This window comes from Chionomys nivalis, chromosome 1, assembly GCF_950005125.1.
Source record: "Chionomys nivalis chromosome 1, mChiNiv1.1, whole genome shotgun sequence".
Taxonomy (NCBI): Eukaryota; Metazoa; Chordata; class Mammalia; order Rodentia; family Cricetidae; genus Chionomys; species Chionomys nivalis.
In genome coordinates, this window is record NC_080086.1 from 342,569 (window position 1) to 369,836 (window position 27,268).

The window sequence follows — 27,268 nt, forward strand, 5'->3', positions numbered from 1 at the left end:
GTGTTTGGCCCTGGTTATCCCTTTCATCTTACTGGAAATATGATAATAGAATTTACTCTTGGCCAAATACAATGATCCTGTCATCTGCTTAGTAATATTTGAAAAAAAAGGATAACTAGATATTAATTTAATGTTATTGAAGGAACTTGGTGATCAATAAATAGGTTAGAACTTTTTATTATAAAATGAATCCTCAGGAAAGTTACTTTTCATGTATCATTCTACCAGGAGGGAAGACAAAAAAAAAGCTCGTTTTCTTTTCAAAGAAAATAAAGTGTAGGGATTATCTACAAGTGAGACAAGCAGTGCAGCTGAATTAGCAAAGATAGCGACAAGAGAGAGTCAGTAATGCTTCTCATTGGGGGCTCCGCAATGCTCTGTCCATCTAAGGGAGGCGTCAACACATTCTCATGGGGGCTCCGCAGTGCTCTGTCCATCTAAGGGAGGAGTCAACACATTCTCATGGGGGCTCCGCAGTGCTCTGTCCATCTATGGGAGAAGTCAACACACAATCTAGTCCAGTTCTGCACTCAAACTATAATGGGTTTCTTTTCTCTCAGCTCTTTTTATTACCCCCGACAACACCAACTCATTTTCTGTTATTGTTGTGTTGATCTCTGATAGCCATTTTAGAGTCTTTCCAACTGTCTCCCTAGCTCTGCTCTGTTTTCAGAGGAGTAGAACAGAGAGTTTTCACTCTTGATTCCTTCCAGAACCCACTGAAATATATAATAACTTTAGTGGGGAAATGGACATGATAATATATGCACCGACACCCAAAGTGGAATAAATTTGTGACAGGAGGATGTGAAAATGTCAAGATTATCTATGTAAAACACCAAGAACAGATTCTTAAAATGTCCATTTTGTAGGTGCCAGAGCAACAGTAATATTAGTATGGTTTAAAATATAACATCTTCATTCTTTTAAAAAATAAATTAGAAAAATATATTCATTCATTCCACACAAAGTAGATAGAAACTCTATTAAATTCACTATTTGAATATGGTTTAAAGTCAGCAAAGCAATCAAATATTCAGATAAGTAATAAATTTGAAATGTGAGAATTTGAATGTGCATATGTGTCTGAGGATGTGTTTGCCCATGTGTTGAGGTCAGAAGTGGACATCCAGATACTTCCTTCGGTCATTTCCAATATTATGTAGTTCACTTGGTCTAGAGTTGCTGGGCTGTGAGCACTATGCTCTTGGAGTACATTCCAACATGCCTAGAATTTTACAGGGTAGAGATTTGAACTCATGCCCTCATAACTCAGCAAATACTTTGTCCAATGAACCATCTCTCCATCTATTTGATAAATATTACATATTAGGAAATAAGAGACAATGTTCAATTTAAAATGCTAGGTATCAATTCATACAAGATGTTGAGTTTGTTATAATGGAGCATAATATATCAGCAGCACAGATTTCCTGCATATTTATTCATGTAAGAAAACTAAAGAACCATTCAGATAATTGCAATAAATCCAGTAGCTACATTAATACAAAAAACACCCTATGAGGAAAAGATTTTTAACAAATTAGACATTATTTTCCTTGCTACAGAGAACCATTAAAAGGTTCTTTGAGTTTTCTTTAAAACTAAGCCTTAAAATGTAGATAGTCATAATAGCTATAAATTGAATGAATATGTTCCAGGGAGAAAAATAACTATTTGACTATTGGTGGAAATGATGATAAAATGTTCAGTCAAGAACTATAAACTTAGAGGCAGGTGGATCTCTGTGAGTTCGAGTCCAGCATGGTCTACAAGAGCTAGTTCCAAGACAAACACCAAAGCTACAGAGAAACCTTGTCAAAAAAAAAAAAAAAACACCCTACTAATTTTGCTGATTCATTAAATCTATTATTTTTCATCCTTTATAAAAAGACTATGAAGATGTTTGAGTTTAGTAAGTTTGCTCTAGAATTGACAGAATAAATATCCAAAACACTGTATTATCCAAGAAGTTATGAAAATAATTTGAGGTGAAAGCATTTTTACACATCACCATTTCCACAAAGCTTATGTTATTCTCATGTACAAATATGTCATGGCAGATTTAAGTGCAAAAATATGGAAAGACTGGGCTTATTTTAATAACAAATAGAGCAACTCAGTTCTCTTAGAACCTATGATCCATGCCAAGATCACAGAACCTATGATGACCAAATTTGTTTGATATTTTAGCATGAGTATTTTTGATTTATAGAAAGAAAAGACATCTCAAGTCTATAAAAAAGAAGAAATTTTTCTACAAGAGAAAAGTAAATTGATATAATGACAATTTTGTGTTTGTCATATCCTTTGTTGACTAACAACTTTCAGCATCAAGCAGTTAACAATTTGGTGGGATTGGTAGGAGCACAATGGGATACAGTGGTCTTCCACATAGCTTGTAAATAGATTCCACTTCAATATTGCTATTACTTAACTGTGTATGTCATCTAAAATAATTTTCAAAGAAATAATTGGTTAAAAAATGCTCTGTTCTTAAAAGTCATGAAAATATATTTCATATTAAATTATTAATTGAAAAAGTAATACTTAAAATGTGCAGTTATTGACTTTTGCAGGCAGAAACAAACTGAATGAAAAGTCAATTATTTACAATTTACATTTCTTCTTCTAAAAGATAACAGCTTACTTTCTCTTCTGTATTACTGCTTTGTGTCAAAAACCTGGTGTTTACAGATACATTGATAATGTATATTACTAGGGATTAGAACTGTCTTCTCACCCCCTATCAGCTGATTCTAACACATGTGAAATAAAACTGTTATCATGAAAACATTAACAACTGAACAATGATGTCCATCATTATCATTTCATTCAACTCTAACCACGGGGCTCTGGATGTTCTAAAATATGCTTCTAAGACAATAAGCAAGAATTAAAAGTGGTAATAATAATAATATTTCTATCTACCAATAAATAATTATTCTGAATCAGTAGATATATAAAGTAATATGAACCACAGTAGATTTTAAGATTATTCTGTGGTTATAAATATTTATTTTTCTCTTGTTTAGGCTGGAATATTTGAAAGAAGCTTTGGTGAGTATAGATAAATTACATATTTAATCACACCTGCAAAAATATGTGTAATGTTGTGTCGAAAATATGTACTAATGAAAGGCATCTTCCAATTTATTCAGAAAACCCCAAGGCAATGAAAGATATGCTAAATATTGAATTGGTCATGTGTATGAATGATAATTTTATGGTTTTGGTTTGGTTTTTTCTTTTCTTTCTTTCTTTCTTTCTTTCTTTCTTTCTTTCTTTCTTTCTTTCTTTCTTTCTTTCTTTCTTTCTTTTTATGGTTTTTCAAGACAGGGTTTCTCTGTGTATCTCTGGCTGTCCTGGAACTCACTCTGTAAATCAGGATGGCCTTGAACTCACAGAGATCCACCTGCCTCTGCCTCCCTCAGTTCTGGGATTAAAGGCTTTTGCCACCAATGCCCTGCTATTTTTGTTTTTTCAGGGAAAGGTTCCTCTGTGTGTAGCTTTGGAGCCTGTCCTGGCATTCATTTTGTAGACAAGGCTGGCCTTAAACTCACAAAGATTTGCCTACCTCTGACTCATGATCGATGGGATTAAAGGCATGCTCCACCACCGCCTAACTTTGTTAATGTCAATTTAATATAAAAAATAAAGTTAATGACAAATTATTACACAATTTTTATTCTAATATTATATCCATTGAGTTGTAAAATGAACCATAATTGTAAAAACAGCGATGTCTCTTTGGAGATTGCTTTGGGAAATGATCACAGTCATAATAATGCAAAAGATGGCCTCTCAAAATTAGGAAAAATTGTTGAATCATTTATTAAAGAAACAGAAGGATGTTACTAATGGGGATTGCTTACTTTTGCAAAAAGTATCCATAGAATTATATACAACCCTCAAAATAAATGATTTTATTGTTTTTCAGATAAATTATTTCTTATGTACCACTTCTGATCACTAATGAAACAATGTGGATGAATAACAATGTGACTGAGTTTATTCTACTTGGTTTGACACAGGATCCATTTAGAAAGAAAATCCTATTTGTTGTGTTTTTGTTTTTTTATATGGGGACATTAGTGGGTAACTTGCTGATCATTGCTACCATCAAGACAAGCCAGGCACTTCAAAGTCCTATGTACTACTTCCTGTTCTACTTATCCTTGTCTGACACCTGCTTCACTACAACCATCGCCCCTAGAACGATTGTGGATTCTCTCATGAAGGAGGCCTTTATCTCTTTCAATGAGTGCATAGTACAAGTGTTTACTTTCCATTTCTTTGGCTGCCTGGAGATCTTCATCCTCATCCTCATGGCTGTTGACCGCTATGTAGCCATCTGTAAGCCTCTGCATTATATGACAATCATGAGCCACCGGGTCTGTGGGGTGTTGGTGGTCATAGCCTGGGTGGGATCCTGTGTGCATTCATTAGTTCAAATATGTCTAGCTTTGAGTTTACCCTTCTGTGGTCCCAATGAGATTGATCACTATTTCTGTGACTTGCAGCCACTGTTGAAACTTGCATGTACAGACACGTATATGATCAACCTTCTTTTGGTGTCCAACAGTGGGGCCATTTGTACAGTGAGTTTCCTCATGTTGATGGTCTCATATGTTATCATCTTGCATTCCCTAAAAAACTACAGTGCTGAAGGGAGGAGAAAAGCCCTATCCACCTGCATCTCCCACATCATTGTGGTCATCCTTTTCTTTGGACCTTGCATATTTATATACACACGACCTGCAACCACATTTCCTATGGACAAGATGATAGCTATATTTTATTCAATTGGGACACCTTTGCTTAACCCTCTGATTTACACACTGAGAAATGCAGAGGTGAAAAATGCCATGAAAATGTTATGGAAGAAGAAACTTGTCTCAGATGATAGAAAATAAATGGAGGTCTTTCTTTGATCCTTTTTCATAGTTAGCTTTAAATTAGAAGTCAATAAATTTTACTTCTATTACTAGTTTAACATATCAATTTTTTTACTGCATTAGATTATAAACTCATATAGTAAAGGGACAATGTGAAACATGCTGAGTCAATCTTACATAGAGGAATAAAGCATGAAACACAAATAAGTGTGAAGATCCTTTGTCTTTGTTCATGAGTGATGCTGTGTCTCTGTCTTTCCAGTCTTTCTGTCCCAACAGCTTGCAGGTGTGGTTGTAATCTTCTGTCCTCTTTCTTGTTGACTTCTGATGTTTCCTCCTAATATGTATTTTTCTGTATAATCACATTTTATATTCAAAGCCTGATAAGGTTTACCACTTTCAATTATTTATTATTTTTTAGTATTTTATTTGTGAGATTTTAATATAGTTATAACTGTTTTTTCTTCTCTTTTGTCCCTCAAAACTCTCCCATATATATTTTCTGTCACTCGTTCAAAATTGTAACCTCCTTTTTCTACTCCTTGCTATTGCATGCATATTTGTATATATATATGCATAGATTCCAATTAGTTATTTTTTTATAAAGATGCTTTGGTTTTACCATCAACAGAAGTTATTCTATGAACATAGCAAATTTTTTAAGATACAAATAATTGTAGCAAGTGTGAATATATGTGAAAATGCATACACTTAAAAGAATCTCTATTTTATTTGTGGATTGACCCAGAATTCTTACTATGTGTTCATTTTATTTTAATACGAATAACACCAGTAGTAAGACAGGAAGTATAGGTGGGCAATCAGACTAGGAGAATTCTAGTAAGAAGAAAAGCAAAGAAGCAGTCACAAGCTAAATGCAGAGGAAGAAATATGAGAATGCCTTACTGGAAAGTATAACAATGCCACATGGCTAAACATGGATAAGAATTATAGCTTAATTTAAGTTGTAAGAGCTATGTAATAATAAGCATGAATGAAGAGGCCTAATATATAATTAATGTAAGCCTTTGTATGTTTCTTTGGGACTGAATGGCTGTGGGAACAGGCAGAACCAGAATTTCCATCTATACCCAACATTAACAGGATACCCAGAAGAAATTTGACTCTTGAGAGCCTCTGGTTCTCTTCTCTAAATGTTGGGTTTGCAGTCACATGATTCATTTTTAAATTTTTTAAATTTTTATGGTATTTTATTATTATTATTTATTATTATTATTATTACAAATTTTCACCTCCTCCCTTCCTCCCATTTTCCTCCCCCTTCCCCCATTCTCCCCTCCCCCTCCGTCTCCAGTCCATAGAGCAGTCAGGGTTCGTAATCCCTATAGCTTTCTTATGACTTGATCTATTCTACTTTATCTATTAAGATTCATCTTTAATCTATTAATTATAGTATGCTTTTCATAGCAAAGTGTAAGACTTAGTGCAGCATATCTGGAGTAGTTTAAGGTATAGATGTCTATACAAGTCAGTACCAAGAGAAAAATCACTTCAAGATAGGGTATTTGGATATATTAGCAGATTAAACAGAAATAGGATGACCCAAGGGAATATTTCAGGTTTTGAAACAGAAATTTTATATTGCAAATATAAATTATTTTAATGAATTTTGAATCCAATCCAGAAGAAAATATTAGAAAAGGAAAAGCAGACTTTTGGATGAAATTTTTACATTAGAGAAGTGTTGAATTTGACATTATTAATTAACACTCAAGTACTGAAGAATATTAATGCTAATAATATTTCTAATGTCAATGTTTTCTTGTGTGTTTTTCTTCATAGAAAAAATTAAACATGAATATTTTTTACTTAAGATTTCTATTACTTTCATTAACCAATAAATTGTATAGCAAATTTTTAATCAATTTTTTTATATCAGAAACCATTAAATTTCTTTCTTATTTTGCATTCCTTGGATTATTTTTGAGTGCCTGGAATTATATGTAGGTCCTTGTACTTGCAGGCCATAGGATCTATGGTAGAGACATAACCATATCTTAAATTTATTTAGCTCAAAGCATGATTACATTTTTTGTGTGTTAGTAGAAATAAGTATAGTCTACAATAAGCTATACTGCTATGTATATTGTACATCACTTCCTTTTATATTCTTTTATTTTCAGTTTCCCCATCATTCTTGAAAATATTGTTATTGTGTAATGCCTATAGCTTGACTCTGTTAGTATAGAATTTTCAGTTTTAAATTCAAGATGACAAAATAATATTTGGTACCTTCTCTTTCTTAATAAAATTACAATTTTCTTCTTGTTCTAGCTAGAACTTCAAGTACTATATTGAATAGATATAGTGAGAGTGAACAGCTTGTCTTGTTCCTGATTTTAGTAGAATTGCTTTGAATTTCTCTCCATTTAATTTGATGTTGGCTACTGGCTTGTAAATTGCCTTATTATGTTTAGGTATATTCCTTATAGCTCTGATCTCTCCAAGCCTTTTATCATAAAGGGGTGTTGAATTTTGTCAAATGTTTTCTCAGCAGCTGATGAAAAGATCATGTGGATTTTTTCTTTCAGTTTGTTTATATGGTGGATTATATCCACAGATTTTTGTATGTTGAACCATTCCTGCATCTCTGGAGTGAAGCCTAATTGATCATGTTGAATGAATTTTTAATGTATTCTTGAATTCTGATTGTAAGTATTTTATAAAATATTTTTGCATTAATGTTCCTGAAGAAAACTGTTTTGTAATTCTCTTTCTTCACTGAGTCTTCATGTGGTTTGGATATCATGATGACTGCGGTCTCACAAAATGAATCTGACAATGTACACCTGTTTCTATTTTGTTGAATAATTTGAGGAGTATTGGCATTAGCTCTTCTTTGAACATATGATAGAATTTTGTTCTAAAACTGTCTAATACTGGGCTTTTTATTATTTGGTTGTAAGACTTTAATGACTGCTTCCATTTTCTTAGGACTTATAGATCTATTTAAATTGCTAATCTTGTTTCAACTTTGTTGAGTGGTAACTATCAAGAAAATTGTCCATCTCCTTTATATTTTTCAAATTTTTTGGAATCTATGAGGGTGATACTAACTAAGACTCCTAGTATTGGGGGTGATGAAGTCTTAACTGGCCATCTTCTATAAGCAGGAAAGGCTTCTAGTGGCGGGATTGTGACATCAATTCAGTCACAAAACCTTTGACCTACAAATCTGTCCTACCTGTAAGATGTGCTTGGGTAAAGTTGGAAAATTTGTGGGAGTGACAATTCAATGGCTGGTCCTGATAAAGACCCATGCCATGAAAGGGAACCCATACCCGACACTATTTGAGAGCCAGGAATCAGAGGCTGGATAGCCAAGAGGCCAAGGCTAGAACCAAACCTAACTTGATAAAAGCCAATGAAATGATTCCTATTTAAGCTCAGCTCTACTCACAGACAGGAGCCTATCATAATCATTATCACAGAGGCTTTATCCAGCAAATTAAGATGCAGAGACCTACATCCAAACATTAGAAGGAAATGAAACAATCATGTGTAAGAGGTTGAGGAAGGATTGTGGAAGCCAGAGGGTCAATGACACCATAATAAAACCCACAGAATCAACTAACCTAGACTCATAGGGTCTGATAGAGAATGAACCAACAATCAGTGAGCCTGCATAGGTCTGACCTAGGTTCTCTATATATGCTATGCTTTGTAGCTTAGTGTTTTTGTGGGACTCTTAAAAGTGGGAAAAGGAGCTGTCTCTGATTCTTTTGCATGCTTTTGGGACACTTTTCTTTCTGATGAGTTTCTTCCATTCTTTTTTAATATGAGGGAATTTGCCTACTCAATTATTGCGACTCAATATGCCTTGTTTGGTTGATATTTCTTGGAGGCCTGATCTTTTATGAAGGGAAATGGATAAAGAGCAGATCTGCGGAAGAGACAAGTTTGGGGGACAGACTGGGAGGAGAGCTATGAGGGAAAACTACTGCTGGGATGCAGTATATGAGAGAAGAATAATGAAGATAAGGAAAACAATGCATATTGTATATAAATGCATGGTTTTCATTTACTTTACTTTATAGATATGAGTGTTTAGATTTCATATATTTCTATGAAGTGTGTATGTGCCTGGTGTCCACAGACATAAGAATAGGAAATTAGATGTCTTGGAACTGGAGTTGCAAATTCTTGTTGGACCAGGGTTTTTCTTTTGGGCTAACACAACAACCAGTTCCAAATCATGACAAGGAGACTTATTATTAGTTTTGAACGCTTGATCTAGTTTAGATTAGTTTCAAGATAACTCTTTTAACTTAAATTATCCTGCTTCTCCTTGCCTAACTTTTGCCTTGGGGCTTTTAAATTTTCTTTTCTTCTGTGTATCTTAGCTTCACTGCTTCTCAAGTCTACTGGCTGGCATCTGCCTGGCTTTTTGAACTGGGTGTCTTAGGTGTCTTACTATTTTCTCCTCCTCCTTCTCTTGTTTCTCCTCCTTATTCTATCTACCTAGCAGCCCCAGCTATCTTTTCTTTCTGCATAATATTTGGCTGTTCAGCTTTTTATTAGACCAATCAGGTACCTTAGGCAGGTAAGCTGAAACAAATGCTACACAACTTTACATAATTATACAAATGCAACATAAACAAAAGTAACACACCTTTACACAGTTAAAGAAATATTCTGCAGTATAAAGAAATGTAGCACATCTTTGCCCACTTAAATATTCCACAATAGGTTGTGAACCTCAATATAGATGATGCCAATTAGACCTGGGTCTTCTTGAAAACAACTCTTAACTGCTGAGTCATCGTTTCACCACTATTGGGACCTTCTTTATAGTCTATCTAACATTACTTCTGAATATGTAGTGAACATAGAGCTCCATGTTTACTGTTGCACATCTCCTGCAGATTGTGACCTACATTAAACCATTTGAAAGAATTTGCAATAAAGATATAAATAAGACTAAGTGTGTAACTCCAATAGGTATTTTGCTTGAAGTAAACACTAGAGTGGAGGAAAACAGGGAAATCTGAGCAGTGTAATGGAAACATTGATGTGGGAAAAAGAGGGAGGGCTATGACCTGTTGAACTATTTTACATCTCTTGGGTTGTCACTACTGTTTCCTTTCCTTTGAAAGAGAGCATTGTTTTTCACATCTAGGCAACACTATTGCTTATGAGAAAAACCTGCTATTTAGTATTGTTTGCTTTCTACACAATCATTTTTCTATGTTACTTTTTGCTTCCCCTAGCAATTCAGTGAAACATCTTAGGAAAACCTGGCTAAGAAAGTACAGACTTACAGAGATGTGAGACATTTGACGAAATGTTAGGAGATACTTAAATAGGTGCAGGAATGGGCCTTATGAGAACTTCAATATGAAAGTGGATTCTGAAGGTTTTAATAATGGCTGTCAGAATACATGTCTAGAGAGTGAGAAATCATTTGACATGTGACACCCAGTCATGACTTAAGAATGGATATTATGAGTGTGGGATCCAGTTTCTCTTTCTGCTGCCTGCGGATCAAGATGTAGAAATCTCAGCTAATTCTCCTGCATCATGTCTGTCTTCATGCTGCCAGGCTTCTACCAATGATAATTTAATAAACCTCTGAAAGTGAAGGTCTTTGTTAATGAAGTTAATGCTTTCTCGGACAACATTTTTGGACCATGAGAGCCAGCTGATATAGTTTCCATGAGTCTCTTCCTAACTGTAAGGATATCAGGAATAGATTATCAAGTTGATGATAAATTGATTTTTATGCTAAAAATGGATTTTACTGTGGTGTCCATAGATAACACTCAAAGCAGCAATGAAGGAGTGTTTTGCTTACTTCACATCCTCTCCAGAACAGCTGTCAGCAGCGTTTTTGACCTTAGACATTCTGATGGGTGTAAGATGGTATATCAGAGTCATTGTGATTTGCATTTCCCTGATGGCTAAGGATGTTGAGCAATTCCGTAAATGTCTTTCTACCATTTGAGTTTCTTCTGTTGAGAATTTTCTGTTTAGATCTGTACCCCATTATTTAATTGGATTATTTGGTATTTTCGTGTCTAGTTTCTTGAGTTCTTTCTATATATTTGAGATCAGCCCTGTGTCAGATGTGGGGTTTGTGAAGATCTTTTCCCATCTCACAGGCTACCTTTTTTTTTTTTTTTTTTTTTTGGTTTTTCGAGACAGGGTTTCTCTGTGGCTTTGGAGCCTGTCCTGGAACTAGCTCTGTAGACCAGGCTGGTCTCGAACTCACAGAGATCCACCTGCCTCTGCCTCCCGAGTGCTGGGATTAAAAGCGTGTGCCACCATCGCCCGGCTAGGCTACCATTTTGTATTATTGACCATGTCCTTTGCCTTAAAGAAGTTTCTCAGTTTCAGGAGGTCCCATTTTTTGATTGCTGCTATGAGAGTTTGTGCTACTGATGTTATATTTAGGAAGTGGTCTCCTGTGTCAATACTTTCAAGGCAACTTCCCTCTTTTCTATTAGGTTCAGTGTAACTGGATTTATGTTGATGACGTTGATGCACTTCGACTTAAGTTTTGCCAATGGCATCTTAAAATTTGCAGGCAAAGGGATGGAACTAGAAAAAAAATCATGAGTGATGTAAGCTAGTTATATAAAATATTCAGAGAATAATGAAGCACAACTTGTCAATTTATTTTTAAATGAATTTTACTATATGTATTGTTAAAACAAATTAAACTAAATTAAAAAGGTAAAAGAAATAGATGCTTTCCTATTTGCTTATTTTGTTTTGTTTACTTTCCTGTGAGGTGTGTACAACAGGGGGGAGAATGGCATATGAGGGATTCAGATGAACAGAAGTGGGGTGCATGATGTGCAACCCCCAAAGATTCTATAAAGAAGTTAAATATATTTTTATGAATATACCAGTATCTCAGCTTATTTTCTTTGTGGACCATAGACAAAATTTCCTTGCCTACGTGTAGAATATATGCCATCATTGTAGATAATGAAGTGTGACATGTATTGCAGTTTATGAACTGTATTGTTCATGGTAATAAAATGTTTGCTGAAAGCCTAATGTGTGAATTGCTTTGAAAATATCTAAATGTAATAAGGTAAATACTGAAAATAGTCCTAAAAGATTTTATTTATTCAAACTAAAGTGATAATGTTGTTAGGTGTGAAAAATCAGGATCCATAGAAATAGTTCTCTCAAATCATGTTATTATCAACCTCCAGCAGTCTGAACTTAAATATAAAAATGTTAAAATATTGTTAGAAAAACAACAAATAACCTCAAAGATTGAGCTACATACATTTTCTTTATAGATACTGCCACCCACATTACATCGTGAATAAGATCATACTTTATCATGGGGATATTCCAACGTTTCTATTATCCAGCATAATTTTTTTCGTAAATTTTTTTAAACAAAAGATTTTTGTTATTTGTGAATTCCTTTAAATATTGGTGAAAGCATAGAGATAATTGTTGGCTCATTTATTCCATAGCTGTCTGCTTTAGAGTCTTCATCCTGTTACATACCACTTTTTTTGAGATCTACATTTTTCTCTGCTCCCCTCCCTGCCTCTCCCCTCCCCTTCAGCCCTCTTCTGTGGACCTCATGCTCCCAAATTACTCAGGAGATCTTGTCTTTTTCTACTTCTCATGTAGATTAGATGTTTGTACAGCTCTTTTAGGGTCCTCATTATTGTCTAGGTTCTGATTTGTGGCCTTGTTTTCTTTGCTTCATGTTTAAAAACCACTTATGAGTGAGTAGATGTGATAATTGTCTTTCTGTGTCTGGGTTACCTCACTCAAAATATTTTCTAGCTCCATTCATTTGTTTGCAGATTCAAAATATTGTTTTTTCTGCTGTGTAGTACTCTATTGTGTAAATGTACTACATTTTCCTTATCAAGTCTTCGGTCGAGGGGTTTTTAGGTTGTTCCCAGGTTCTGGCAATAACAAACAAAGCTGCTATGAACATAGCTGAACATATGTCCTTTGGCATGATTGAGTTGAGTATCCTTTGGAAATATACACAAAAGTGGTATTGCTGGGTCTTGAGGAACGTTGTTTCCTAATTGAGAAATCACCACACTGACGTCCAAAGGGACTATACCAGCTTGCATTCTGACAAGCAATGCAGAAGTATTCCCTTTACTCCACAACCTCTCCAGCATAAGCTACCTTTGGTGTTTTTGATCTTGGCAATTCTTACAGGTGTAAGATGGCATCTTAGAGTTCTTTTGATTTGCATTTATCTGATGACTAAGGATGTTGAACATTTCCTAGGTGTCTTTTAGCCATTTAAATTCCTCTGTTGAGAGATCTCTGTTTAGGTTTGCACTCCATTTTTTTATTGGATTATTTGTTCTTTTGATAACCAATTTCTTGGATTCTTTGTTTATTTTGGAGATCAGACTTCTGTCTGATGTGGGGCTAATGAAGATCTTTTCCCATTCTGTAGGCTGTCATTTTGTCTTATTGACCGTGTCCTTTGTTATACAGAAGATTTTCAGTTTCAGGAGGTCCCATTTATTAATCTTTTCTCTCAGTGTCTGTGCTGCTGGGGTTATAGTTAGAAAGTGGTCTGCTGTGTCTGTGTGTTCAAGTATACTTCCCACTTTCTCTTCTGAAAGGTTCAGTGTGGCTGGCTTTATGTTGAGGTCTTTGATTGATTCGGACTTGAGTTTTGTGCATGGTAATAGATATGGGTCTATATTCATTCATTCATGTTGATATCCAGTTATGCCAGGACCATTTTTAAAATATGCTTTCTTTTTTCCATTTGATGTTTTTTGCTTCTTTGTCAAAAATCAGGTGTTCGAAGGTGTGTGGGTTAATATCTGCATCTTCAAATCTGTTTCATTGATCCTCCTGTTTGTTTTTATGCCAATACCAGGCTGTTTTTAGTACTGTAGCTCTGTAGTAGAGTTTGAACTCAGGGATTGTGATGCCACCAGAAGTTCTTTGATTGTACAGGATTGCTTTGACTATCCTGGGTTTTTTGCTTTTCCATATGAAGTTGAGTACTGTTCTTTCAAGGTCTATAAAGAATTTTGCTAGGATTTTGATGGGCCTTGCATTGAATCTGTAGATTGCTTTTGGTAAGATTACAATTTTTACTATGTCAATTCTACCTACCTAAGAGCATGGGAGATTTTTCCACTTTCCGGTGTCTTCTTCAAATTCTTTCTTCAAATGTTCTTGTCATACAACTCTTCCACTTTTTTGGTCAGATTTACTGTGAAATATTTTATGCTACTTGTGGATATTGTGAAGGGTTATGTTTCTCTGATATCTTTCTCAGCCCCTATATCATCTATGTACAGGAAAGCTACTGATTTTTTTGAATAATCTTGTATCCTGTTCCATTACTAAAAGTGTTTATGGGTGGTAGATGTTCCTTGGTAGAAAATTTGGGGTCACATATGTGAACTATCATATCATTAGCAACTAGTGATAATTTGACTTCTTTTCAGATTTGTATTCCCCTGATCTCCTTTTGGTGTGTTATTGGTCTAGCTAAGACCCCCAAGAACTATATTGAATAGATATGGAGAGAATGGACAACCTTCTCTTGTTCCTGATTTCAGTGGGATCACTGGTAGTTTCTCTCCATTTAGTTTGATGTTGGCTATTTGTTTGCAGTATACTGCCTTTATTATTTTAAGTGTGTTATTTGTATACCTGCTCTCTCCAAGACCTCTATCATGAAGGGATGTTGTATTTTGTTAAAAGCTTTTTTGGCATCTAATGATATGATCATGTGTTTTTTATTTTCAGTGTTGAAATAAGAGCGGCGGTGGGGCTGTGTCCCGCCACCCGGCCGCCCGCACGGCTAGCTTTACCCAGAATAATTACATGGAAACTGTATTCTTTTAAACACTGCTTGGCCCATTAGTTCCAGCCTCTTATTGGCTAGCTCGTACATACTGATCTAACCCATTTTTAATATTCTGTGTAGCACCACGAGCTGGCTTACCAGGAAAGATCTTAACCTGCGTCTGTCTGGAGTGGGAGAATCATGGTGACTCACTGACTAGGCTTCTTTCTCCCAGAATTCTGTTCTGTTTACTCCACCCACCTAAGGGTTGGCCTATCAAATGGGCCTAGGCAGTTTCTTTATTAGTTAACCAATGAAAGCAACAGATAGATACAAGACCCACCTCCATCATTTCAGTTTCTTTATATGGTGGATAATGTTGACAGATTTTCATATGTTGAAGCATCCCTGCATCTCTGGGATGAAGCTGACTTGATCATGGTGGATGATGGTTCTGATGTGTTCTTGGATTCTATTAGCCAGTATTTTATTTAGTATTTTTGCATCAATGTTCATGAGTGAGATTGGTCTGGAATTCTCTTGTTTAGTAATGTCTTTCTGTGGTTTGGGTATCAGGGTAATTGTAACCTCATAAAAAGAGTTTGGCAATGTTCTTTCTGTTTCTATTGTGTGGAATAATTTAAGGTGTATTAGTATTACTTCTTCTTTGAAAATCTTGTAGAATTATGAGCTGAAACCATCTGGTCCTGAGCTTTTTATGTTTAGGAGACTTTTGATGACTGTTTCTATTTCTTCAGCAGTTATAGATCTGTTTAATTTGCTTATCTAGTCTTGATTTAATTTTGGTAAGTGATATTTATCCAGAAAGTTGTCCATTTCTTTTAAGTTTTCCAATTTTGTGGAGTACAGGCTTTTGAATTATGACTTGATGATTCTCTGTATTTCCTCTGTGTCTCTTTTTATGTCCTTTTCATTTCTGATTTTGTTAATTTGGATATTCTCTCTGCCTTTTGGTTAGTTTGGATAAAGATTTGTCTATTTTGTTGATTTTCTTGAAGAACCAACTATTTGTCTTATTGATTCTTTGTATTCTTTGTATCCATTTTTTTTATTTCAGCTCTCAATTTTATTATTTCGTGTTATCTAGTTCTTTTGGGTAAGTTTGCTTCTTTTTGTTTTAAAGTTTTCAAATGTTCTGTTAATTCACTAGTGTGGAATTTTTCAAGTTTCTTTATGTAGGCATTTAGAGTTATGAACTTTCCTCTTAACACTGCTTTCACTGTGTCCCATAAATTGAGGTATGTTTTGTGGTCATTTTCATTGAATTTTTAGGAAGTCTTTAATTTTTCCCATTATTTCTTTCTTGACCCATTGATAATTCAGGTGAGCATTGTTTAATTTCCATATGTTTGTGGGCTTTCTGGAATTACTGTTGATGTTGAGTTCTAGTTTTGAATTATGGTGATCCAATAAGGTACATGGGGTTATTCCATTTTTTTGTATTTGTTGAGGCTTGTTTTGTTACTGAGCATGTGATCAATTTTTGAGAAGGTTCCATGAGGGGCTGAGAAGAAGGTATATTCTTTTCTGTTTGGATGGAATATCCTATAGATGTCTGTTAAGTCCATTTGAGTCATAACATCTGTTAGTTATCTTATTTCTCTGTGCATTTTTTGTCTGACTGACTGGTCCATTGGTGAGAGTGAAATGTTGAAGTCTCCCACAATTAGTGTGTGGGGTTTAATGTATGATTTAAGCTTGAAAAGTGTCTTTTACATATGAGGGTGCTCTTGTTTTGGGGGCATAGATGTTCATTATTGAGATTTCCTCTTGATAGATTTTTCCTGTGACTAATAAGAAATGTCCTTCTTTGTCTTTTTTGATTGATTTTAGTCTGAAATCTATTTTCTTAGATATTAGGATAGCTACACCCACTTGTTTCTTAGGTCCATTTGATTGGACTATCTTTTCCCAACCCTTTACTCAGAGGTGATGTCTGTCTTTGAGGTTGAGGTGTGTTTCTTGTGTGCAGAAGAAGAATGGATTCCCTTTTTGTATCCAAACTGTTAGCCTGTGCCTTTTTCTAGGTGAGTTGAGTCCATTTATATTAAAGGATATTAATGACCAGTGATTGCTATCTCCTGTTAATTTAGTTTTCAATGTTGGTGATGTTAACTTGTGTATTTTCCCCTTCTTTGAGACCATCAATTGTCTGTGTTTGTGTTGATGTAGCCAACTTCCTTCCGTTAGAGTTTTCCTTTTAGTATTTTATTTAGGGCTGGGTTTGTGGTTAGGTATTGGCTAAATCTGGTTTTGTCATGGAAAATCTTGTTTTGACCTTCTATGGTGATTGAAAGTTTTGCTGGGTATAGTAGCCTAGGCTGGCATCTGTGGTCTCTTAATGTCTGCATAATGCTTGACCATGACCTTCTGGCTTTCATTGTCTCCAATGAAGTCAGATGTAATTCTGATATGTCTGCCTTTACATGTTACTTGGCCTTTTTCTTTTGCTCTGTATGTTTCCTTTCTTTACTCTGTATGTTTAGTGATATGATTATTTTGTGACAAGGGGACTTTTTTTGATCCAGTCTATTTGGTGTTCTGTAAGCTTCTTGTATCTTCATCAGCATATTTTTCTTTAGGTTTGGAAGGTTTTTTCCTATGATTTTGTTAAATGTATTTTCTGTGCTTTTGAGTTGAACTTCTCCTTCTTCTATGCCTATTATTCTTAAGTTTGGCTTTTTCATGGTATCTTATATTTCCTTCATATTTTGAGTTAGATTTAGTGTTTTCTTTAACTGATGAGTCTATTTCCTCTATTGTATCTTCAGTACTTGAGATACTCTCCTCCATCTCTGTTGAACAGTATTCTGCTGTTCATGCTTGCGTTTGTGGTTCCTGATCATTTTTTCATGATTTCTGTTACTATAATTCCATTGGCTTGTGTTTTCTTTATTATCTCTATTTTAGTTTTCAGGTCTTGAATAGTTTCTTTCATATGTTTGATTGCTTTTTCTTGTTTTTTTTTTTTAAGGGATTTGCTGATGTCTTCCAATTTTTTGTTTTTCTTTTCCTCCATTTCTTTGAGGAAATTTCTCATTTTCTGTTTAAGAGTTTCAAACATTCTCCTGAAGTTATTTTTTTAATCTCATTTTCTTCAGCTTCATCTATATTTGGTTGTTCAAGTCTTGTTGTTGTAGGGTCTTTAGGTTTTACTGGTATCATGTTGCTCTTTGTGGGGTTTTGTGTGTTCTTACCCTTTCTATTCATCTTTTCCTCTAATAGATTTGGTTGGGGCTGTCTATGATTCTATTGATTAATCTTCTAGATGCCAGTGAATCCAAGGATCAGATGGTTGTTCCTCATGGTACAGCAAGTTCCATGGTTCTAGTTACAACTTTGGGTCACTCAGCACTCCCAGGCTTTGCTCCCCTCCTTGGAGTTTGCTGTACCAGGCCTGCCTTATCCTACATTGTTGGCTTGAACCTGTTTCTGTAAATGTCCCTGGTCTGGATCTGTTCCTGCAGAGGTCCCTGACTTGGGTTGGTCCTGCAAAAGACTCTGGCTTCTGTCTACTCCCTCGGAGTTCCAGGCTCAGGTGCACGCAGACCCGCATATGACCTGGTGCAGGTTTACTCCTTTAGAGGTCCCAGACTCACAATAGGACCCACAGAGATCTCTAGTTTCTGCCTTCTCCCTTGGAGGTCAAAGATTCATGCCCATACCTATGAAGGCCCTGGCTTAGACCTAGTTCCTCGGAAGTCTTTGCCTCATGCTCAGACCCACAGGGGTCCTAGCTTAGGTATACCCCCTTGAAGGTCCCAGATTCACGTCTGGACCCTCAGCAGTCTCTGGCTCTGGCTCACTTGCTCAGTAGTTGCTCCCCTGTACCTGTTCCTATGGAGTTTGCTGTCTCAGGTCTGCTCTGGCCCAGGTCACTGTTGAGAGGGAGAGAGAAACAGAATTGACCAAGATCTGAAAGGAGTTTATGGAGGGGAAAACATGGTCAAACAAACATTGTATAAAATTTAAAGAAAAAAATAAAATAAAAAACAGAGAAAATATAACACAATATATTATAAGAGCTTGAAGACGTATCTACTAATATTCTGTTTAGTAGCTTAAGGCACTGGTGGGAGCAGTAATATTCTTCCACTACCCATTTATTCTTTCACTAATAAAATTATTTTTTCCTATTTTCAGCTATCTTCTGCATCATGTACTTGTAGTGTGTGTGTGTGTGTGTGTGTGTATCTGCATGAACATGTGTATGCATGTGTGCTTGTGTGTGAGAATGGTTGAGTTTGTCTGAAGCTTCTAATCCCATGCTTTCATTTCCATCTGGTTGTCCAGTGAGATGAGGATTACGTTGAATGAACTAAGAAGAACTCATAGTTGAACTTATAATATCATACAAGTCTCATTTGTAAAATAATGATAACTTTAGGGAATCATTTATTTTGGATTATTGATACATTATAGCATTATTGTCAAAAATTCCCTCTGGGATGCAACAATAAATTTCTTTTACCCAGTATTCTAAGGAAAATCTGCCTTCAAAAGGCAGTGGACAGACAGACAATGATGTTAACTTCCTGAGCCTACCAACTGGTAAGTGAGAGGTTTTGCTTTTTGGGGGTCAGTCTCTCATTATAGTAGGCTAATTAAGTATATTTTAATACATGTCCATGTTTAATCTGCATCATTCTGACATCCTATGAGCAAGAAATAAACAAAAATAACCCCAAACTTTAAACACTTACTAAATCAAATGAAATCCAAATATTTGAATGAAGACATTCTTTAATATTTACAAAAGCTTTATATAAACACCAAGTATGTGAAAAAACATTATAGTGAGAAGAAAAAGATGTGTTCCATCTGTTAAATTTGATGATAATTTATTGATATGGGAGGGTGAAGAATAATTCACAAATACTTTACTTCTGAGGTGGTGGGATAAAATATGATATCACTATGAAGCTATAGATCTCAGAAATTGAGAGAAGACTGTGTGCCTTATCAACAACTACAGTAAGGCAAATAAATCCTAGTGACTTTGCTAAGCCTTCTGGAGGATGCCATTTTTTCCATCTCCAACTGACAAACTTGGGCAGAATACTGTACTTTTCCCATGTATCTTCAATGATATCATGAGACTTCAATTTGTAATTCACTCACATCTGAGTTTTAGTCTGGAAAAAAATGACTGTATTTCAGAGAACTTTAGAGCAAATATATAAATAAGGACTCTAAACATAATATATACATTATGTAACTCATTTATCAGTAGCATGGATTAAATAAATATAAAGAAGATTATATAATATAGTAGAGAGAAAATTCTATAGAGAACAGAAAACCATAAAAATATTTTGGCAGAAAATCTTCCTTTATCTTCAGTGTTTGTTCCTAGTAACTCTTTTTTAACTGAAAATATGCTATTGTGATTTACTCATGCCCAAATATGATGATCCTGTCCTCTGCTTAGTAATATTTGAAATGAAGAATAACTACATAATATTTCATGCTATTTAAGGAATCTGGTAAGTCAAAACTAGGTTAGAGTTTTTGAATGTTTAATGAGTCCTTAGAAAAGCTGCTTTTCAGGTATTATTCTACCCCGAGGGGAGATTATCACTCTTTAATTTGGGCTTTAGGAAGTATTGAAACTCCAGAGAAATAATATATTTTTACGTATAAGAAAAGATTATTTATCTTTTCTGTGATAATGTTAACTTCCTCATGAAAATAGGGGAGTGTAGCATTTTTCTAGAAGAGAGACAAGCAGGATTAGCAAAGTAGGGATTTGGAGAAGCACTGATGCTTATCATATGGACTCTGCATTGCAGCGTCCAGCCATGGGAGGAGTGACCACACATTCTAGTCCACTTCTGTTCCTACCTTTTCTGGGTTTCTTTTCATTGAGCTCTTTTCCTCCACTCACAGCAACAACCCATTTTCTAGTTATTGCTGTGTTTTCTTTTATACCCGTCCTATAGTCATCCCAGCTTCCCTTCAGCACTGCTCTATTTTCAGACCAGTGCAACAGAATTTTAAAATCTTATTCTTTAAGAACTTGCTGAAAATGTAATAATTTTTTGTGGGGAAATGGACATAAGATTTTTATGCACAGACACTGAGAAAAAATATATTTGTATTAGGATATGAAATTAGGAAGATTATGTAAAATTCTGAAAATTTTCATTTTGTGGGTGCCAGAGACCCAGTAATATCACCACAATTTAAAATAAAACATCTTGTGTTACAGTTTATTTTGTTAATTTGTCAGTTACTTAGAACTTAGTGCTTTTAAAAAATAAATTAGGATAATATTTTCTTGCCTTCCATACATAATAGGTGGAAACTCCAATAAATTCATAATTTCAATATGATTTAAAGTTAGAAAAGCACTAAAGTAATCAGATAAATACTAAATTTGAAGTGTGGGTGTGTGTATGTGCACATGTGCGTGAGAATGTGTTTTCCTGTGTGTGGAAGTCAGAAGCGGACATCAGGATGCTTTCTTCAGTTGTTTCAAATATTGTGAAGTTCAGTTGGGCTAGAACTGTTGGGTTGTGAGCACTCTGCTCTTGGGTTATGAGTACATTCTACCAAGCCTAGCATTTTATATAGTAGAGATTTAAACTCATAACATCATACTCAGTAACCACTTTGTCCACTGAGCCCTGTCTCCATCTATAAGACAAGTATTACATTTTTAAGAAGAAAGAAACAATGCTCAATTTAAACTGTTAGGTATCCATATATACAAATACTGAGTTTGTTATAGTGGCATATGATATATTGGAAGCATAGATTTTCTGCATATTTATTCAAGGAAGAAAACAAAAGAACCATTCAATAATTGCATTTAATCAAGTATCTACATTAGTACAACAAAACCTATGAGGAAAGTTTTTTCACAAACCATAGATTATTTTCCTTGTTACAAAACAATCATTAAAAACTTCATTGATTGTCTTTAAAACTGAGTCTTAAAATGTCAAAATGAGCTGGGCGGTGGTGGTGCACGCCTTTAATCCCAGGCAGAGGCAGGCGGATCTCTGTGAGCTCGAGGCCAACCTGGTCTACAAGAGCTAGTTCCAGGACAGGAACCAAAAGCTACGAAGAAACCCTGTCTCGAAAATAAAAAAAAAAAAAAAAAAAAAAGGCAAGATGGTCATAATAACTATAAATTGAATATGTTCCATGAAGAAAGATAAGTATTTGACTACTGATAAAAGCAATGGTTAAATGTTTAATCAAAACTATAAACTTTACCTAGTTCATTAAATCTAGTCCTTTGGATTCCTTAGAGAAAGAAATCAGAGTTTGTGTTTGAGGTTAATGTGCTTATTCTAGAAATGAAAAAGGTAATGGGATTAATACAAAATGCTGTTTTATATAAGAAGCAAATGCATTTCCATCACCATGTCCACAAAGCATATGTTATAATAGTGTACAAACATGTCACAGCAAAGTCGAATGTAAAATGGAAGAAAAAAATATTTGATGATTAATAGAACAATTCAGTTCTCTTACAGCCTAAGATACTTTTCAAAGATCACAGAACCTATGGTGAGTAACTTTGTCTGACATTTTGCAATTAATATTTTGATTCATAGAAAGGGAAGACATCTCAAGTCCTTGATAGAGAATAAAATTTGGCAAGAGAGCAAAGTAAACCCATGTAATGACAATTTTGCGTCTGTCATGTCTGGTCTGTCCCCCTTTTTTTTTTGACTAACAACTTTCAGCACCATACAGGAAATATGGTGGTGGGATTGGTAGGAGCATGTTGGAATAAACAGTCTTTTCGTACAGCTTATAAATAGATTTCACTTCATTGGTATTACTTCACTATACATATCTTACAATTTCATTTTGATCAGAAATAATTGGTAAAGTGGCTCTGTTCTTAAAAGCAAAAACCATGCTAATATCATATTACATGTTAGTGATTATTGACAGAAGTGGTATTTTAAAATATGTAATTATTGACTTTTGCAGACAAAAAAAATGGTCATTTACTGACTATGTATATTTCTTCTTCTGCAAAATAACATCTTTCCTTCTCTAATGTATTGCTCCCTCATTCCAAGAATACAGTGTTTATAGATAAATAGATAATAAAAACTACAGAGGATTACATGTATTTTCCAGCCCACTGTAAGCTGATTCAAACACATCTAAATAAATAAATCTAAAATAAAACTGTTATCACAAAAATATTGTCAATTGAACAATAATGCCCACCATATTAATTTACTCAAATACAGGGCTCTACATGGTTAAAATTAAAAGAGGTAATGGTAATGATATTTCTTGTTACCAAAAAATATTTATTGTGATCTATTAAATATATCACATAATAAGTGTAACAGTATATTTTAAGATTATTTGGAAGTTGTAAATATTTATTTTTCTCATTTTTAGGCTGGAATATCTGAAATACCTCATTTTAGACTGTTTTATAATGCTGAAATATTACATATTTAATCATATCTGTAATAGAATGTATGATATGTCAAAAATATGTCATTCTTTATGGTGTTGTAATGATAGGCATCTTTATATTTCATGAAACCCCAAGAAAATCAAATATATGTCAAATATTTAATTGGTGATATGATTTAATATTAATTTAAAATGAAAGATGAAGTTAGTGAATGACAAAATACTATAGATAACATATTCTAAATTTATATTCATTGAGCTATTAAATTAACCATAATTGTGATAGCAGGGATTTGTGTTTAAAGACTGCTATGGAAAACCATCACATTCAATAATCCAAATGTATAATCACTAAAATTTAGAAAGAAGTGTTGCATCACTTATTAAAGAAATAACAGAATATCATTAACAGGGATTACTTAGTTTTGCAAAAAATTCTACATAGAATTACACACCAACTTCAAAATAAGTATCTTTTTTGTTTTACAGATAAAGTATTTCTTATGTACCACTTCTGATCACTAATGAAACAATGTGGCTGAATAACAATGTGACTGAGTTTATTCTACTTGGTTTGACACAGGATCCATTTAGAAAGAAAATCCTATTTGTTGTGTTTTTAATCTTTTATATGGGGACATTAGTGGGTAACTTGCTGATCATTGCTACCATCAAGACAAGTCAGACCCTTGGGAGTCCCATGTACTTCTTCTTGTTCTACTTATCCTTGTCTGACACCTGCTTCTCTACAACCATCTCCCCTAGAACGATTGTGGATTCCTTGCTGAAGGAGGCGTCTATCCCTTTCAGTGAGTGCATAATACAAGTGTTTACTTTCCATTTCTTTGGCTGCCTGGAGATCTTCATCCTCATCCTCATGGCTGTTGACCGCTATGTGGCCATCTGTAAGCCTCTGCATTATATGACAATCATGAGCCACTGGGTCTGTGGGGTGTTGGTGGTCATAGCCTGGGTGGGATCCTGTGTGCATTCATTAGTTCAAATATGTCTAGCCTTGAGTTTACCCTTCTGTGGTCCCAATGAGATTGATCACTTTTTCTGTGACTTGCAGCCACTGTTGAAACTTGCATGTACAGACACATATATGATCAACCTTCTTTTGGTGTCCAACAGTGGGGCCATTTGTACAGTGAGTTTCCTCATGTTGATGGTCTCATACATAATCATCTTGCATTCCTTAAGAAACCACAGTGCTGAAGGGAGGAGAAAAGCCCTATCCACCTGCATCTCCCACATCATTGTGGTCATCCTTTTCTTTGGACCTTGCATATTTATATACACACGACCTGCAACCACATTTCCTATGGACAAGATGATAACTATATTTTATTCAATTGGGACACCTATGCTTAACCCTCTGATTTACACACTGAGGAATGCAGAGGTGAAAAATGCCATGAAAATGTTGTGGAAGAAGAAACTTGTCTCAGATGACAGAAAATAATAGGAGGTCATCAATCTTTTTTCATAGTTAGCATTACATAATAAGTCAGTAAATACAATTTATATTATTAGTTTAGTATATCAGTTTCTTAAGGTGTGGGTTTATAAGCTTATATATTAAAGAGATAAGGTGAAATATGTTTTTGAGTCAATTTTATATAGAGGGATAAAGCATGAAATATAAAATAAGTCTAAAAACTTTTACTTTGTACATGTGTATTACTGTGTCTTTGCCTTTCTAGCCTTTCTGTCCCAACAACATTTGTGGCTTTTTTGTAATTTTCTGCCCTCTTTCTGTTGATTTCTGAAATTTTCTCCTAATTTTTATGTATCTATATAATCACATTTTCTATTCAAAGCCTGATAAGGTTTAACCTCTTACTATTACTTATTTCTTACTTTTTGTATTTCGTTTGTGAGATTTAATACAATTACAGTAGTTCTCCCTTATATTCCCTCTCTCAAAACCCTCTCATATATAAATACCTGCTCTACTTCAAAATTGTAACCTCTTTCTTTCCCCAATATTTGCTATTGCAAGCATGTGTGTATATGTATATGCATATATATTCTAGTGACTTACTTTTTATAAATAACTTCGGTCTTATCAATAACTTAACTTCTCTTCTGGACTGAAGAAATTATGCTGTTCAAATAATTATAGCAATTGTGAGTATAGGTGAAATTATGCCAGATTCAAATAATTGTAAGCAAGTGTGAGTAACAGGTGAAAATGCATTCATTTGAAGGAATCCCTATTCTATTTGGAGATTGACTCAAAACTCTTATCATGTGTTTATTTAATTGTTCTAGAAGACTAACATTACACACAGACAAAAAAATCATTTTTCAGAATCTCTGATGCTCTGCTCTCAATGTTGGGGTTGCAGTCACAACAATTCTTTTGTAACCCCTATTCCCTTCTTCTGAATGGATTTATTCTATTTTAACTACTAAGGTTTCTCTTGAACATACTATGTATAGTATGTTATTTATTGTGAAGTGTAAGATTTATTGCAGCATATTTGTAGTAGTTTAAGGTAGAGAAGTCTATACAGGTTAACACCAAGAGAAAACTCACTTCAACGTAGGGTATTTGGATATATTAGCAGATTAAATAAAAACAAGAAGACTCAAGGAAATATTTCAGGTTTTGAAACAGAAGTTTAATTTAGCAAATATAAATTATTTTAGTTAATTTTTAATCAAATCCAGAAGAAAATAATATTAGCAAAGGAAACCAGACCTTTGGATGATATTTTTGCATAATTAATTTCCAAGACTGAACATTATTAATGCTTATAATATTTCTAATGTCAATGTTTTTTGTGTTTTTATTCATAGAATATTTAAACAAGGATTATTTTTTACTTAAGATTTCCATACTTTTATAATCCAGTAAATTGTATAGCAAAATTTTTTATCAACTTTCTTATATCAAAAATCATAAAATTTCTTTGTTTTATTGTATATTCCTTTTATTTATTTTTTGAATCCTTGAGATTAAATGTTGGTCCTTGCTCATGCAGGTAGGTCATGGGCTCTCTAAAAGAGATATAGACCTGTCTTATAATTTCTTTATCTCAAAGTATAATCATATTTTGAGAGTGTTAGAAGTTGCCAAATATTATTCTGTCAACTGGAATTTAGAACTGAAAATGCTGGAATAACATTGACGGGAGACAGAATAATATTTGGCAACTTCTATTTCTTAAGAAAAGTTTCTCTTATGAAATTATAAATAGGCATACTTACAACTGTAACTTTGTTAACAAATTCAAAGAAGGAATTTATAATAGAGATATAAAGTATGTAAGACTGAAAGACATAAAACTTAAAATGTTTATCTAAAAAATGTTTTGAAGTCCAGAAAGAAAGAAAGAAAGAAAGAAAGAAAGAAAGAAAGAAAGAAAGAAAGAAAGAAAGAAAGAAAGAAAAGAGAATTGTTTTATTGCTCTAACTAGAACTTTAAGTTCTATATTTAATAGCTATGGAGAGAGTGTCTAGGCTTGTCTTTTCCTGATTTTAGTGGAGATGCTGTGAGTTTCTCTACATTTAATTTGATAATGACTGTTGGCTTCCTGTATATTGCTTTTTATTATGTTAAGGTATGCTCATTTTATCTCTGATCTCTCCAAGACTTTTATCATGAAAGGGTGTTGGATTTTGTTAAATGGTTTTTCAGCATATAATGAGATGATTATGTGGTTTTTTTTATTTCAGTTTATTAATATGGTGAATTACATCGACAGATTTTCATATGTTGGACCATCTCTGCTCTCTAGGATGAGGGCTCCTTGAACATAGTGATGATTTGTTTGTGTGTTCTTTAATCTAGTTTGCCAGTATTTTTTAAGTCTTTTTGTATCAATGTTCATGAGGAAGAGAGGTACATAATTACCCTTCTTGGTTGTATCTTTGTATAATTTCTGTATCAAAGTAACTGTAGCCTCATAATATAATTTGACAATATTCTTTCCATTAGTATTGTGTGGAACAATTTGAGTAGTATTGGTATTTGCTCTTCTGATAGAATTCTACACTGAAACCATCTGGTCCTGGGCTTTTTCTGGTTGGGAGTCTTACTGACTGCTTCTATTTTCTTGGGAGCTACAAGTCTATAAATTATTTGATTCTTATTTAACTTTGGCAGCTGGTATCTATCAAGAAAATTGTCCATTTCCTCTTTATTTTCCAAAATTTT

The 27,268-nt window shown here is 34.2% G+C and overlaps 2 protein-coding genes across 2 annotated transcripts; both read left to right on the forward strand.

The window, feature by feature from the left end:
• Positions 1-3,983: 3,983 nt before the first annotated feature.
• LOC130880553 (olfactory receptor 4C16-like) lies at positions 3,984-4,916 on the forward strand. The gene has a single exon (XM_057779653.1). It carries the CDS (start codon positions 3,984-3,986, stop codon positions 4,914-4,916), a length of 933 nt encoding a protein of 310 aa, XP_057635636.1.
• Positions 4,917-23,632: 18,716 nt separating this feature from the next.
• LOC130878313 (olfactory receptor 4C16-like) lies at positions 23,633-24,565 on the forward strand. Its single transcript, XM_057776219.1, has one exon. The coding sequence runs from the start codon at positions 23,633-23,635 to the stop codon at positions 24,563-24,565; it is 933 nt and encodes a 310-aa protein (XP_057632202.1).
• Positions 24,566-27,268: the final 2,703 nt, after the last annotated feature.